Here is a 16268-nt window from a genome sequence, read left to right on the forward strand (position 1 = left end):
AGCACACTGAACTGTCGGAGGATGTCTACTTCTGTGGCATAAATGCACTGACCGTACAAAGCAGAGCACTGAACAGACCCAGTGCATTTAGTATTTCTGCTCAAGAAACTTCTTCTTGGTGCAAATTTCATTCCTATTCACCATCTCCTCAGAAATTAAAATGGTGCTGGCAATGGTGAAAACTGCCACTATATGACTTCACAAGCCAAGGTCAAACAGCCAGACAATAACACAGTGGCTGTGTCGACCATGACAGCCTCAGTGAGGGTGCACTAACTTGTTTACAGGAACACGGACAGGGAAGAGTTGGGAGAAACTTCTACCAACAGTAACAAAAATATTTATGGTTATCGAATATCCCATGTTCTTGACACAGAGCTCAGAGATGGGACAGGATGGGCAGAAGACGTGTTCAATCTTGCTGGAAGCCCCCATGGAAACAAGCATCTGAGAAGCCTGCATGATGACTACCTACAGCAACTGCCTGGCCTCCTGCACCATGACCACCTACAGGCAGCACGGACAGAGAACCTTCTGGTCAGCAGGTGACACCTCTGAATTGCTGTGCCAGCAGACAAGTGCCAATCCAAAACTGACTGGCAATGGACCACTGGGGGTGCTTGGGCCTACCATTTTCCAAGTGACCGCAGCAATTCTTATTACAGCAAGACAACCTTTTCAAGACTGGTTTGCAACAGAAACTGCTTCACAGATGAGGTACCGAGAGTGCACTCTTGCATTAGCTAGTGTCCCTGCAAAGCATGGGTGAGCTCTGTGCATTTTTTTCCATGGGCTGGGAATGGGTACACATCCTTCTCACCAAGAAGGATACATCAAGCAACGCAGCCAGCTGGGGCTCCTCTTGGAACACGTCTTGCTGCAAGCAGGGCTGGCTGAGCAGTAAGCCAGCTCCTGGCCCAGGCAAACCACAGGCATCCCGTGCTGCTGCTCGCAGGCCTGTCCGATGCTGTCACCCTGTGCCGCTCGCAGGTGGCTTCCAGTGAGAAGCAACCTGCCAACAACACGGTCCTGGCACAAGCAACCTGACATGGTGTCCTGGAAGCTGGGCTTTTTTGAGGCAGTGGCTGAGCCACTGAGTATCCTCACAAAGCAGCTGGGCTGGCATCTCAACAATGAACTGGATGAGAAGCTCAACATGAGCCGGCAGTGCGCACTGGCAGCCCAGAAAGCCAACCGCAACCTGGGCTGCATCAAGAGAAGCATGGTCAGCAGGTCATGGGAGGTGATTCTGTCCCTCTACTCTGCACTCGTGAGACCCCACCTGGAATATCGTGTCCAGCTCTGGAGTCCTCAACATAGAAAGGACATGGACCTGTTGGAACGGGTCCAGCAGAGGGCCATGAAGATGATCAGAGGGCTGGAGCACCTATCCTATGAAGACAGACTGAGAGTTGGGGTTGTTCAGCCTGGAGAAGAGAAGGCTCCGGGGAGACCTTATAGCAGCCTACCAATATCTGAAGGGAGCCTACAGGAGAGCCAGAGAAGGACTCTTTGTCAGGAAATGTAGTGACAAGACAAGGGGTAATGGTTTTAAATTGGAAGAGGGGAGATTTAGATTAGATACTAGAAAGAAATTCTTTACTGTGAGGGTGGTGAGGCACTGGAACAGGTTGCCCAGGGAAGTTGTGGATGCCCCATCCCTGGAAGTGTCTAAGGCCAGGCTCGATGGGGCTTTGAGCAACCTGGTCTGGTGGGAGGTGTCCCTGCCCAGACAGAGGGGTTGGAACTCGATGATCTTTAAGGTCCCTTCCAACTCTAACCATTCTACGGTTCTATGAACCAGGAGGATGCGTTAAGTCCTGTTCTCAGTTCGAAAGGGGCCACCAGTGACACACCTCGAACGCACAGCAGCCTGAAGCTGCATCACGCGCTCACACTGACCGAGGGCAGGTCCACACATTCAGTGTCAGCAACTGCGGAACAAGCACCTAGGAGACTGAAAGATCTGTCCACGGGTCAGACGGTAACTCCGGCATTAAACTGAGGATGGAACTATTGCCCAGGTTCCGGTGTTATTCCCCCCATCTCCCAGGCTGTCCTCCCGAGCACAGCAGTACTTCCCAGGGAGATTCTGCACAGCAATCTCTAACCACAGCCTTTGGCTTCCCGTATGGGGAGAAGCTATTGCCTCCTGAGGGAGAAAAGGCTAAATTCTACATATGCTTTTCTCAGCGAAATAGGGAAACACAAACGCTGCCCGGCAGTAAGTAGTATGCCAACACTGACAGGGAACAAACTACACACATTTACTTCTACTAAATGAGATGCAAAAAGGAGGTGAGTGCTCACAATTACAAGAGTTTGTAACAGAGCTGTTCAGGTGTGCAGCTGACTGCTTTGGCAGATACAGGTAACTGCAAACAGGCGATACTTTTCCAGTGTAACACTTTAAAATTATTTGATAAGAAAACAGTATTACCACTCATTCCAAAAAATTCTACATAAGCTCTATAGTACATCCACAAATAAGCATTTTAATAAAGCAAGCAAATATCTAACAGATTTCAGAAGCTTGTAACGACATCATTTCACAAAATGATTTACCTTAGATTTTGCTGAGTCACTAGTAGCTGAATCTGTGGAAAAATTGAAAAAAACACAATTCTGCTCAGTTCTGTGCAATTTTTTCATTGTTGCTACAGACAATGCTGGACTTATGGAAAAAGACAAGCACGGAACAAAATGTGAAGCAAATAAAACCAGAACAGAGTGAATAGTCAGAGCTCACAAAGATGCAAGCTGCACCACAGAAAGCCACCGCCATGAAAGGATGCTGTGAATTGTAGGCAGAACCAGCTCAATGATAGGAATGGCAAAGGAGCCCTGTTCTTCTAAATAAAAAACAGAAATACTAATGTTTATTCGATGTTTTAAGTATACAGCCCCTGCAAAACCGCAGCTGAGAGACCTTTTCAGGATCGTACTGTGTACTCTCCTGAGATTCAGGATACACAAAGCAAAATTGAATGTCTCAGTACTGTTGGCTGGCCTAGGCACAAATCATGGTTCGTGTAGTCATATTCTTTTTGTGAGGTTTTAACAGAATTGAATCATATTTTGTGTGTAACACCCCAATTATACATCTCTCTCCACCTCTGACTACGTATAGGTAAAATTTTATTTTTAAATCATCTAGATTTCAGCAGCTACCAGTTTTGTACTTTTCCATAGCAAGCGCTATTATGAAATGAAAAATGGACACCATAGTTTTACTGTCTCGCAAAACCCAAGATTGTACAATTACAAAGGGGGTAGGAAGGGGCTAGCACAATGACTGAAAAATAGGAACTTGGCTGTGTTCCAGCTTTAGGGACTTCCTCCCTAGGACGAAAGAGCTGAGCCCCCTGCCACACCCCTTTTTGACACATGGCTAATGCTTTATGACTAGAAAGACTGGTAGACCATACCATGCTATTTCTCCTCAGGGTCTGCTTCAGAGATAACAAGAAACAGCAGAAAAACTTTTAAAAAGTAGCATTGATCTGTTTAAAATACTCGTAAAAGAAAATTTACAGCACAGATCAACTTTTTTTTTTTTTTTTTCCTTTTTTTCCATTTACAAGAAACGGGGGTTTCTGCAGACAAGGCAGCTACAGTGTGGGCAACAGTCCTCCTTCTTCCTACAGTTCCAGCTGTCCATCAGTGACATCACAGAATCCACTAATGACATCACCGTGTGATAGACTCCTCCCACTTCGCCTGTTACAACGTCAGTATAAAGTGACTGTTTCAGTAAGTGCTGAACAACTCTCTGAAAACTGAAACGAAAGCTAGAGACGAAGGGATAACATTTGTGGGATACAACATGCTGGGTTAGTGCAATAGTAGAGTGAAGGGAGGGGAGAAAAAGTCACCAAAAAAGAGCCTGCAATGCTTGTCCTTAGCCACAAAAGAGGACGGCATTTATAAACAGAAGGAAATTAGCTTTAGTTTAGACATACTGCAACATACTTATAAAAGTGTCCATCACTTAACAACAAAACATAACTCAATTTTTTGCATTCCTAACGTTGGGAAGGAGCAATATTAGAACACCAGTGAAGAAAGGTCTTTCTGCCATCACAACAAACCACTTTACAGCAGCAGATCTGCTTCACCTCACGATGATGATTGCATGGGTTACTGTGAATAAATAAAATAGTATGTGCAAGCCTCATCTTTTAATGATTATATTCCTGTTGAACAACAAAAATTTCCAAATTATCTCATGCATGGTTATCAACAATTCAAGTCTTTAAGAAGTGTTAATGATCTTTTGGAAAAGAGAAAAAAAGTTTATTAGTAAAAGAAAACAGAAAGAGAGAGTTACAGTGAATTAACAGAGTAGGTTATTCTAGCCTATGGACTAACACTGTCCGGGCAAGAGTTACCTGATACGTCTCCAGGAGATACTCCCGTTCTTCCAATGTTGGTGAGTAAATGATCTATGTTTGGCACTGGCTGAGATTCTACAGTGTTTTCTTCCTGAACTGCTGTCTATAGTTAATAAACAAAGATCTCTTCATCATCGTTTCACAATTAGTTCAATACGATTTAACAGCATTTAGAAAACGCATTATTCACCTCAGGACACGCTCTCCTCACGTGTTCTTATTTTCCCATTTTGCTTTATGCTTTTAAAACAAATGCATGGCTTTTTTGTTTTTTTTTTTTTTAAATTCATTACTTCAAGGACTGGAGAGCTAAGAAGGTGCTTCTGAAGAGCAAACCATACATACAGTGATGTAATAAGGAATATATAGACATTCTAAGGCAGCAGAAGCAGACTCTAAACTAAGATAATTAGAAGACAAACATTTATGACACGATACTTACAAGAGGTTCTTCAGCATCATCTTCTGTGAAAAACCAGTCATGCTACAATTTAAAATAAAAAAAGTGAAAACACCACAGGAAACACAAAAACCAAATGTGGAACAGTCAAACACGGACATTACTAAAAATGATATTCTGGAGTTAGAAAGATAAATACCAGACCCAAACTGGCCCAATAAGAGAAAAGCTGGTCGATCTGTGTATGATCTTATTTTTTAAATAATGAAATGCATCCACTTACTTTTTGGATGAGTGTTTCTACAATTTTGTATTGGTCTGGCATGTGCGTAACCATGTGTGTCATGTTATCATCAGATGTCCTCACAAGTGTTGGACCAAATACTATTGCCAGGTTTCTTGGTTCCATCTAAGAAATGAAATATTTCCACATCATACATTTAAAATGAGAAAACACAATACTATGGGCTAAGTACATTAAAATAACGCTATTAATACCCAAGAACCATTTTACATAAGAATCAAAAAAAAGGTCTTTAAAAACACGTTACTGACTCAGGTAGGACGTTATGCTAAACTAAAGCTCTCCTATACACAGCCGCAAAAAATGCATCCAGCATCCCTGCAATTCAGAATTCAATCTTCCTTAATCCATTGCAAATAAATAGCTCCACCAGCACAGAAAACTCAAGAACTGAGACACATTCTCTACGCATTCAGGGGGACATATTTTTTTTTCTTCTTTCTCAGAAACAATGGTGTTTTAAGAATTTGGGGTTTTTTTAGGAAAAGGCATTGGGTTTTTTTTCTGAAAATGTTTACATGACACATGAAAGAATTAAGCTGGTAATCAAATACTGTATTATCTCTACTGACAAAGAGCTCATTCAATTTGCAACTACTTTAGAGGAGGCGGCAGCAACCAAGATTGTAGACCCAACACATCTATTCATGAGACAGACTCAGAGTTTTCCATTCATGTTACAACATTAATCATCCGCTTACTTTACTTTTAATGTTTTATCTCTGACAAACAATTCCAAGAAAGTAGCAGGATAATACTTACCTTCTCTGACTTATAGTTTACTCTTGTGACATTGAATAGACCAGTAATGCATAGGAGGCAAGGTCGTTGGGCTTGCCAGAAGGAAGTTGTGAGCATGACACAAGCCCCTAACGCTCACTTTAACTTGAACTGTGGCCTTCTACAAGTCATACAATTATAATATCACCTCACTTATCTAGCCTTGTATATTCTATAATATTAATATTATTTAAACAACATTTACACAGCACATCAAAACCATGAAAAGTTAAATAAATGTTTCCTTTAGGCATTGCACTTAAAATATCATCTCCTTATAATGGCAGCTATAGTTCCACTAAAGGCTATAATTTGGTAAATATTGTTTTACATACACACACACATTTTTCTTTCATATTTAACTAGAAGGTATTATTTACAGAACTGATTGTGGAGCCTACCATATTCATTTGAACTGAGTCATTTTCTGATCTTTTAAATGATTTAAGATTGGCTGTAGGATCCTCTATACAGCATCCATCACATCCATTTTTTTTCCTGTACTCTGCATATTGGTAGCCAATTAACAAGCCACTATGTTACCTGCCCTGAGGTAAGCATCCATAAGCACACCCATACTGTGCACAGCTTTGCATTCAGCTACCCCTCCCTGAGAGGTAAAAAAACAGGGGATACTATTATTTGCATTTACTGAAGGATTATAGCATGCACAGAAGCACTTAATGCAAACTAACCCTTCCCCACCCCACAGAAATGGCAAAAAGCTATCCTTAGTGGTGGACTAAGACCCTGTAAGTGAACTACCACACCCTTCACATAATGAATTTTCTTTCTTAAAACCAGTCAAATCAGCATCTACGGGGTCATCAGACATTTCAGTAACTACAGCAAGTCCTAGTCTTTAAAAATTACTCAAGTGCCCAGGAAGCCAGGCTTCACACAAAGCTGGTGTGACAGCCTCTGTCAACAGGTTCATTCAGGCCACACATTCACCTGTGCCCTGCCCAGGCACACTCTTATTGGCATCTAGATGGGATTATATGAAACGCACAGACTTGGGATAAATTTAGGATTATAAGAAGTTACTCCCACAAGAATTAATACCAGCTTCAATAAACTTAATTCACACTAAGCAGGTGCATATTTTGCAGGAGTCCTTAGTCTAATCCAAAAATCTTCTCAATATTGCAGAGGTCTTAATTTTATCGACAATAATAAACTATAACCTTAATAGAAATAATCCTGCACAAAAACTGTACTGAATGAAACCAGCCAAAATAAATTATACTTTTGTTTCCGATACCTTGTTCTTTTCTGAGTTTTCTGCTACTGTCTTCAGGTGTGCAGAAAGAAACTTGAGAGTCTCATAATGATGTTCAGGTAAATCATGAATCTGAAACAAACAATCACTATTCAGAACATTAAACATTTAAAACTCATTGTAGTGCACCTACAACACACTTGATTTCAGCTTACCAGTCTCTTCAGTGTTTTCAGACGTTCAACAGGATCTTCCTTTCTATTGGCATCTATAAAATCTGCATATTTGTCTGTTAAAAAAATCCAGAAATTAATCGTATATATATGATTTTATATAAATATGTATGTATACTATGTATATAGGCCCTCACCTCCCACCCCCTCATGAAAACAGGTAACATATATAAGAATGACCTTTGGAACTCACAAATTTGCCTATTATATTGTATATAATATAATATGATGGCAGTGGGGGAAAAAAACCCCCAGCTTTCATAAATCTTGCAAGAGAAATATAGCAAATTTTATTCAGTTTTTTTTGCAAATTCATAAATTCCTTTACCATCAGAGAAATTCTCTTTACAGCTCTCATTTTTAAGCTCTGTGATCACCCAGACTCCCTGCTCCTTAAGTAAGAAAGAGGGCATTTACTACAGAATTAGGAAGATTCCATTGGATTGTCTCTCAAATCACCTGAAAGATCTAAGACAACTGTTGAACAGTAACTTCTAAAGACAAAATCATAACATAAACAACTTACCATTGGTAAAAAGGGGCTCTGGGAGCTTTCTGAAGAAGGATTTCAGCAAACTGCTTATCACATTCAAGTCTCGCCATTTCTACACATTTAGAAGAAAAGGACAGACACGCTTTATATTTCTACAATCACAACACAACCAGAAGTTTTTGGGACTTCAGCCTGCAAACAGTGTGATCGAAGACTTACATCATCATGAACATCAATGTCAGTCATTCCTTTGTTGAGCTCTTCTTGCATACTTGAGATGGCAGCATTATTTCCAGGAACTCTGTAAATACCTGTGTACTCAAGGCCTCTTTCTTCAACCAGTTTGCAGCATATATCAACAATCAGTGGAATATACTGAAGAAAAATAAAGTTATATATATGTTTTAAAGTAATTCATACAAAACTTATTTTAAAACCATAGAGAAAAGAAAAATGTTCCTTCCATACTTTGTTGGTATGAGCTGGGGGGCAGTCATCTAGTCTAACACCAAATGTTCCTACAGCAGATGGCTTCTTTTCAAATGTCTTCCTCATAATGCTTGGAATGCCTTTTCTCCACGTTCCCTTGTCTTTTGGTGGGCTTGTCTCATCTTTTTGTTGTTAGTATAATGCAAACAAGGAAATAAAGAAGAAAAATAACAACATTTAGGTCACAAAAACTACTGTAAATACAGGTAACAGATTTGCAAAGGTCAAAGGACACCTGCTGCATTTTTACCTCGTTTACTGTCCCAGCTTCCCGCAACAACTCACTAAACATTAGTCTGTCTGAAACATACCTTCTTTCACTCTTCTGTGATTCAAAAGATACATTTGAACATACTCACACCCCAGATTTAGAAAAGCAAGTGGCTTGATAGTACTGTGGAACTTCATCATTCTAAGACTAAAGGTACATAAATTACATTTTAAAAAAATTAAAAATTACATTTAGTAAAGCAAGATTAAGTCTCTGCTGAATCACGGTGCTGCACAAAATATCTCTGAAGCTACACAGCCATGCTCACACGTGTGCAGACCTCCTCTTTCAAAAATTACCAGATTTTAAATCACCTTTAAATCATTCCAAACAGGACTCAACCACTTAAAGGTATTACCTATTAAAAAAATCAGATTAAAAGTTCAGTTGTTCTGTTTATGTCTCCTATACAATTCGCGTAGCAAATTACAATTCCCATTTATCCTGTACTGCAAATTGCCTAGCACAGTAGTGCTTCCTTCTTATTCAAGTATTTCTGGAACTACTCTTTCAGCAGATTTGACATTTACTTAACATCTGTGATTCAGCTACATAATCTGTAGCATAGCAGGAGCAAAGGGACGTTTGTTGGTAACATAAAATAGAATTCACACACAGCTTAAACGCAAGGCTGAATTGTTCAAAAGTGGTTGATCAAAAGTGATTGCTCAGCCAGTTGCCTGAATTTGTATGCAACATCCTTACAAGCACAGTCTGATCATAAATACCACACATTTATGCATTCTGGGGGGAAAAAAAAACAACAACAACAACAAAGAAAAAAAAAAGTAGCAGCTTGTGATATTATTTGATGGAGTTAAGTTACTGACTGTTACTGATTTAAGTTTGCAGTGCCAGCTCATCGGACTTTTTTAGAACTCGGCAGGCATTAATTTTGTTCTGGAAAAAAATAATACCATTTCACTCCTGCACTTTAAAGATTAAGGTCAAAAAAAACCAAAACAACGTTCTTCTTTATTTCTAAAACACTTCAGTGGAAAACTGGTTTCTTAACAGCATGTTTAGAATATGAATTTACCTTGTTATTTCCAAGTCAGTTGGAGACATAAATATGAGTTACGCATAAAATTATTTCCAAAGCTTGGAAAAACTTTGTTGACAAGAAGCATAACACGTGTATTTTACTGCCATTTACACTACATGGAGCCCTAGGAAAAAAAACCCCAAACCCTCTTGAGAAAGGACTGGAATAAAAAGCTTCAGGGATCTGAGAAGACCTAAAGTATACCCAAGGTAACAACTAAATAAAGCAGCTGCAAGAAGTAAGTGATGATAGCTGCAGCTTAAGAAAACCTGGTTAATATCTGGTTTGCATCTGTATATTCATGAGTTGGTAAAACCTGAGTAGGAGCCTCGATGGTCTCACCCTAGGACTATAAGGAAAGAAATACACAAAACATACAGACCTTTATTGAGAAGCTTCCTTTCAGAATCATCCTTAGGAGAATGTGGACTCTGGGTCCTCTGTTCTGCTTTTGTTCCAAGCAGAGTCTGTCTGATACTTAGACTCTGGCGAGGTGTTTTGGGAGATGGCTCTGTTTTGCTACTTGAAGAACTGAAAAAAGATGCATTACTTCAGTAATGCAAGATGCTAAATAAGAAGCCTATAGAAACTACTGGCAGCATATAATTTACCTACCTCATCATTGTACTGTATTCTTTAATCCTTCGACTAATTAGATCTCTACTGGTGACACCAGTATCCTGTAAAACAAATTGAGATCTACTTTACAATCTTATAAAATACAACAAATGTTTTTTACTTTAAAAATACAAGATTAACTCTTCCTGTCAGACTGCATATGAAAAATTAGCATTTCAATAGAGTATTAAAAAAAAAAATAATCTAAAAGGCAGACCTTGACAACAATAAGGACAGAACCTTTAAAAAGCATAAGTAAAACTAAAGTGAGTAACTACAAATTAAATGCGATTAATACTTTTTTCAAAGCAATACAATCTGATGAAATCCTGTTAAACTGAAAGCAAGTTTAAATAGAAAACATGGAAGTCAATACACACTACTACTACAAAAAATCCAAGTATTGCACACAGTACTTATGTAACTAATTACTGCTACACATACAGCTGAAACAGCCATGAATTCAAATGCGCTTTATCCATCTGTCTAATAACATTTAATACATTTTCCTTTGGGTAATTATTTCAAATCTGAGCAGATGTGCATGACTACAACATGAAAATACTCCTCTGTTGCTCATCACTGAAATGAAAATGCACTGAGGAAAATATTGGGACAGATATTGGTATGTTATCTATGACAGTATATATTTGCCTTTTGCAAATAGCATTAAGCTTTAATTCATAGAAACATCAATATTTAATCAGAGAAACAGGCATCCTTCAAAGTTTCACTTTTTAACTACTAAGAAACTCATCACACTGTACCACTGCACATACCACTTCGCTATGCAAGTCTAAAGACAGAACATACTGGTTTTAATACTGCAATTATCTTTTAAAAAAGATTAGGGTTTTTTAACAGGTCAGTTTGATATAAAGTGTCTTTAGTCAAATCAGCAATGACATTAATTCATTTATTTCAAAAATCTAGTCTCCCACTACGAGTATCTCAGGTTTTCTTAAACTCTATTTATTTACTCAGTTACCTCACCTTTCACCTCATTTTTTTGTATGTTCCTGTACACGTTTTGGTCTATTTTTTAATGGCAAATTATTTCGTTCATTGAAGTATTAATTACGAGAAAATACAATCAATTTTTAATTAAAAGACAGGAACTATGGTTTCTGCATTACGTATTATACGATTACCTCATCATTTAGGTTGCTGTTGTCTTGTATTGCTTTAATCCACGCTAACATATTATCTCGGTCCTCAGCTTGAAACAGATACTCGCAGTCTGATGTGGTGAGTCTAAATACGTTTTTCCTCTTGGTTTCACAGTATGAGATGTCTATCAAACAAGCATTGATGCTTATAGGTTGTTCTTCTTCAGACGGGGTCACTTGTTCCTTTTTATCCTTGTACAAATAAAGCGAATGACCTCGAAGAACAACATACAGTTGCTTCCATGGCCGAATGCTCCCACCAACTCGCTGAAAAATATCAACTGCTATGTTAGTTTGCTTATTTGTTACAATCAATGTTTCTGGATTAAAAAACTACCTCTAGAAGGTTTAAAAAGAAAGACTAACCACCTACCTACACCATTCTTAAGAATGGCCTGTGGAAAGATTACAAAAAAGGGCACTAATTGCTCTTGATTAGAGGAGTGAATTGTCAATAGCCTGCCCTCCCTAATCACCCATTAAGTGTGTGTTCACATATGACAGTAGCAAGAAGCAGAATGTGAGTAGAATTGCAGAGAGGCATTAATACAAATATAGTAAAAAACATTTAGTAGACTTTTGCCCATGCCTTTCAAACTTCATTCGAGTCATACTCCCGTTTACGCAGTGCCGCAATTCCAGACTCACGATTTTCCTTAAGTGTTAGTTTATACTCGTGCAGAAGGTTAATCTGAACTCAACGCCACAACGCTTATGAAAACAGCTTCTTTTCAAACTACAATTATCGAGGGACTGATTCTTACTACCTAATCAGTCATTAGAACTAGGCTTACTTCACAGATGCTTTGAAATGTAAAATTAGAACCATAGAATTACTTAGATTGGAAAAGACCCTTAAAATCACCGAGCCCAACCATAAACCTACACTGCTGAGACCACCACACTAAACCATGTCTCTAAACACCACCTCTAAATGTCTTTTAAATACTTCCAGGGATGGTTGGTCACACAACCGCTTCCCTGGGCAGTCTGTTCCAACGTTCACCAGCCCTTTCTGTGAAGAAATTTTTCCGAATATCCAAATCTAAACCTCCCCTGGCGCAACTGGAGGCCGTTTCCTCTCGTCCTGTCAGTTCAGAAAGCAGTCTGTAAAAGATGCTGAGGAATTCACTGAAGTCAAAGGTCTAATGGGTCTAAAATTTAGTCTGTCTCATTGATTCCCACATCTCAAAAAATTTGAACGAAAAAGGCAAAACAGGAAGGCTTTAAGTTTCTTAGGTTTCCACCAGCTTAGCACTTGTGCTACATTAAAAAAACCAAACATGACAGGTACCTTTCCCTTGTCTGTAACAAGCTGACGAAAATGGAGCCATCCTTCCTTGGAGGCATCACCAAAGACCTCTGAAGAAGAATCTTTTCGGGAACCAGAGTCTTCTGAAGATTTCTGGCTGTCTGCAACCTAAAGAAAACATCACAGAAAGAACCCCACAGTGTACCTCTAAATAGAATTCTCTACAATCCCTACATTCAAGATGTTTCTCTCTTTAAAAGCTGACACCTCATTCCCACAAAAAGCCCCTAAGACTATCCACCCGGGAAAATATGATTTCTAAAGTTTCCATACAACAATAGTGACCTTAAGCATCCCAAGAATACTTTGAGAAACTGCAGGAGTCCTAGACTCTCATTAGTAAGGTTTTACAAAAGCACTCCATAGATATGCTTTGTTTACAGAAGCTGAGGAAAATGAAAAACCAAGGATCACGTGGTGAGTCTAGAAAAAAAGAAACCATGTTTACTTATGCGATGCATATAGCACCAACTTGGGAAAACATCAGAATCCATTTAAATATCAAAAACAATCAAAATGAAGAACAATTTCATGAGTAGCAATTCCAGTAAACCTAATGTCTGTGTTTAAGATACCACTTTGCAAAACTGAGTTGTATAATTCATACAACTTGTCACAAGTAGCACATGTAATTCTTAGGAGTTGTTATATACATATATACCTACCTTAATCCCCTTTAAACTAGACACATGCTTAATGGACCTGTTGGGAGAAAAACAAATGCTAAAATGAGATTTTGTACACTTAAAAGAACAGATCTCCAACTTAACTGGTATTTTTTATGAACTTACGATTTTCCCTCTTCTCTGTAGTCATCCAGTCCTTCATCATATGACTTTGATCTTTCAGTTTTTGCAGCAGGTTGGCTATCGAGGACACTAGGCCGGATGGATTCTACAAACAAATAGAAGTTTTCGAGTATGTAAGAACCTGAATCACATTTTTGCAATTTATTTCCAGCAATAAAGACTTTACAATTTTCACTCCTGTTCTCCAGAGTGGAAAAGCAAAAGTTTGCATAAGAGAAAAAGGAAATCAAGACTCACCATGATCATGTGAAAGCTGTCGCCGAATTAAAGGGATTGGAGATGTAGGACTGGGAGGAACAGTTGTTATAGCTGGTGCTTGAGAAGCAGATGCAGAAATAACAGCAGAAGCAGGAATGTGTGCGATATCATGGTCAATGCTAGGACTAGTCGGTTCATCTACAAAGGTAATACGTCATATATTAACATATTAGATGCATTAATCAAATGCTCAAACTAAATAGCCATCTGAATTTCTCATTATTGGGGTATCAGATTAAGCATCTTAAACATGAAGTCTTTCAAACAAACATAAGGATCCAATTAATTCACACTTGGCAAATGCACACTTTTTTGTTTAAGAAAGAGATGCCTGTTTTACTTTCTAAGAACGTTAATTGTATGTTAGAGACAAGGTCAAAGAAAATCATACCCAATTATAGATTTTGTTCTAAGTGAATGAAATGGGTATTACTTGCTAAACTCTTGTAATATTATTTTCAAGTAGACTGTTTTTGTTTATGTGCCTAAGTGAAAAACACACTTATTACATCAGTAAGTTTAAACTCTAGAGACAGGTCAGTACAATTTCCTACAATAAAATATGGGCAGAGTACCGAAAGCACCGTTTGGTTTAAATCAGTGCTCAAGTAATAAAGCCAAGTTAGAAGCAAACAAAAAAGCATTTTAAATAGATTTCCAGCATCCAAAGAACCGATTCCCCCCCCACCATCCTCCAGACATTTAAAGAAAGAAGCAAGTATTCTTATTTTTAAAAGATGGTACTACTACATACCAATTAGTTCTTCCACTAATTGTTCATACAAACGATTGCATGCCATACATGCCCAGCACCTCACAGTCTCAATAGCCACAAGGGTCATCATGAAAGATTCCAAAAAGCTTTAGGTATTTCTAATATTTAACAATTTCTTACACGATGGAAGAAGCCGAAAGATGCATTTTCAATCATTCTGAGAAAAGAGCGGTAACATCTTCTAGAACACATTACTAGAACTAGAAAAATAATTCTATTTCACGCTCCGGTAGAAGAGGGGATGGGAAAAAAAAGAAAAATCAAGTCACGAGCAGGGGCTGAACCGTACTGCCGTAATGAATATGAATGTAATCTAGGTGCTAAGAATTGTAATATGCAGAGCTACTGAAAAGCCTATTGAAATCAATGAACACTCACAGACAGAGGTTTATTCTTCGCTTTGTGCGAACACAACTGCGTGTGCTGCATTGTGCTTTTCCAACAGGCACTAACAGTTCTGTTAAGGCAGCACTTGTACCATCAAAATTTGTCAATGTAAATTTAAAAGATGACAATTAAAGTACAGGAAGGTTTAGCAATATCAGCCCACTAAATTGTCTCGAGTGGAAAACACAATAATTTTTGAAGTTAGATGTTAAAAAAATCATACCCCAAGAAAAATTAGCCACAAACTAGAAACATGAATAAAAAGAGAAAGCAAAAGAATTCACAGCAAACCTGTGACATTACAATTTAAAAAATGTCTAAGTTTTACTTGCATCCAGTGATAAATTAGAAGCATTTACAGATCTCTTCTTTACAGCAATCAGGAGATAGGAAGAACCTCAGTTACACTTCCATTTCAAAAACTACAACAGCTCACTGTCTCTCTGCCTTTTTTCATTTGCTCAGCTTCCCTGCAGCACACCCTGAGAGAAGCAACGCTAACGTTGACTATGGAATATAACCATTCACTGAACAATTAATTAGTTTGCAGCATGCAAACTGGAAGTGCTCAGCTTTAAGTTACTTATGTTACAGACTTATGTTAAAACGTCTCTACTCCCAGAAGTGACAAAAATGGTAGTGCTTGAAATAAATCTGCGCAAGCCGTGAATACAAAGTGTTAGGCACCACTACACAATTTCCCACAACACTTAAATCCAAGAATTCAGCTGAGGAAAAACACTAAGTCCTTGAAAGCAACAATAATTATTCAAATTATTATTACTTCACAGTGGATCTAATCCCCAGATGAATCTAAATTAAAGTGGTTTTACAAATAAGCAAGCTTTAAAGAACTTGGAAATGACATTGATACAGGAGGGAAATAACTCTGTTCAATCCCTGAAGAGGTTGAAGGTCAGCTAATGGCAAGCTTTTACATAATGTAAAGTGATTATAGAGCAAACCATGACGTGCACCGTATGAGTTACTGCCTACTGATTTAATGCACTGGCAAACTCCACCACTGCTGTCCAATAAAACACAAAACCCAAACAACTATACATATCCATGAAATTTTGACGTTCCTCTTTAGTGCTTGCAAGTACTTGTCTCCCTTTTCAGTTTCCTTGACTGATCGGTGTATTCGCACCCCAAAACTCCTCACACAGCGTGCGAAAAGATGTGTTCAGCTCACCAATCAATGAAAACGACTGTGTCCGAAACGTGGTGAACCATACAGAACAAACAAGCCAGAGGAGAAGCCACATAAAGTAATTCCCTCTCAGTTTGTCATCTCACAGATTACCAG

At 38.5% G+C, this 16268-nt stretch overlaps 1 protein-coding gene across 3 annotated transcripts in view; it reads right to left on the reverse strand.

The window, feature by feature from the left end:
- The window catches only part of ARHGAP21 (Rho GTPase activating protein 21), a 67369-nt gene that overhangs the window by 3818 nt on the left and 47283 nt on the right, over positions 1 to 16268 (reverse strand). For 2 of the 3 annotated variants that reach the window (XM_074157711.1, XM_074157712.1), the window contains 16 exons: positions 13777 to 13935; positions 13522 to 13624; positions 13396 to 13432; positions 12713 to 12838; positions 11401 to 11685; positions 10247 to 10311; positions 10014 to 10150; positions 8295 to 8437; positions 8046 to 8201; positions 7860 to 7938; positions 7316 to 7389; positions 7143 to 7232; positions 5078 to 5203; positions 4837 to 4878; positions 4392 to 4497; positions 2566 to 2597 (listed from right to left, as the gene is read on the reverse strand). In XM_074157711.1, the coding sequence (XP_074013812.1) occupies positions 2566 to 2597; positions 4392 to 4497; positions 4837 to 4878; positions 5078 to 5203; positions 7143 to 7232; positions 7316 to 7389; positions 7860 to 7938; positions 8046 to 8201; positions 8295 to 8437; positions 10014 to 10150; positions 10247 to 10311; positions 11401 to 11685; positions 12713 to 12838; positions 13396 to 13432; positions 13522 to 13624; positions 13777 to 13935 (1760 nt within the window). Of the gene's footprint in view, positions 1 to 2565; positions 2598 to 4391; positions 4498 to 4836; positions 4879 to 5077; positions 5204 to 7142; positions 7233 to 7315; positions 7390 to 7859; positions 7939 to 8045; positions 8202 to 8294; positions 8438 to 10013; positions 10163 to 10246; positions 10312 to 11400; positions 11686 to 12712; positions 12839 to 13395; positions 13433 to 13521; positions 13625 to 13776; positions 13936 to 16268 lie in introns of all 3 variants that reach the window. The other variant, XM_074157710.1, reaches the window with a different exon arrangement.

The sequence above is a fragment of the Numenius arquata genome, chromosome 12 (assembly GCF_964106895.1).
Source record: "Numenius arquata chromosome 12, bNumArq3.hap1.1, whole genome shotgun sequence".
NCBI classification, from domain to species: Eukaryota; Metazoa; Chordata; class Aves; order Charadriiformes; family Scolopacidae; genus Numenius; species Numenius arquata.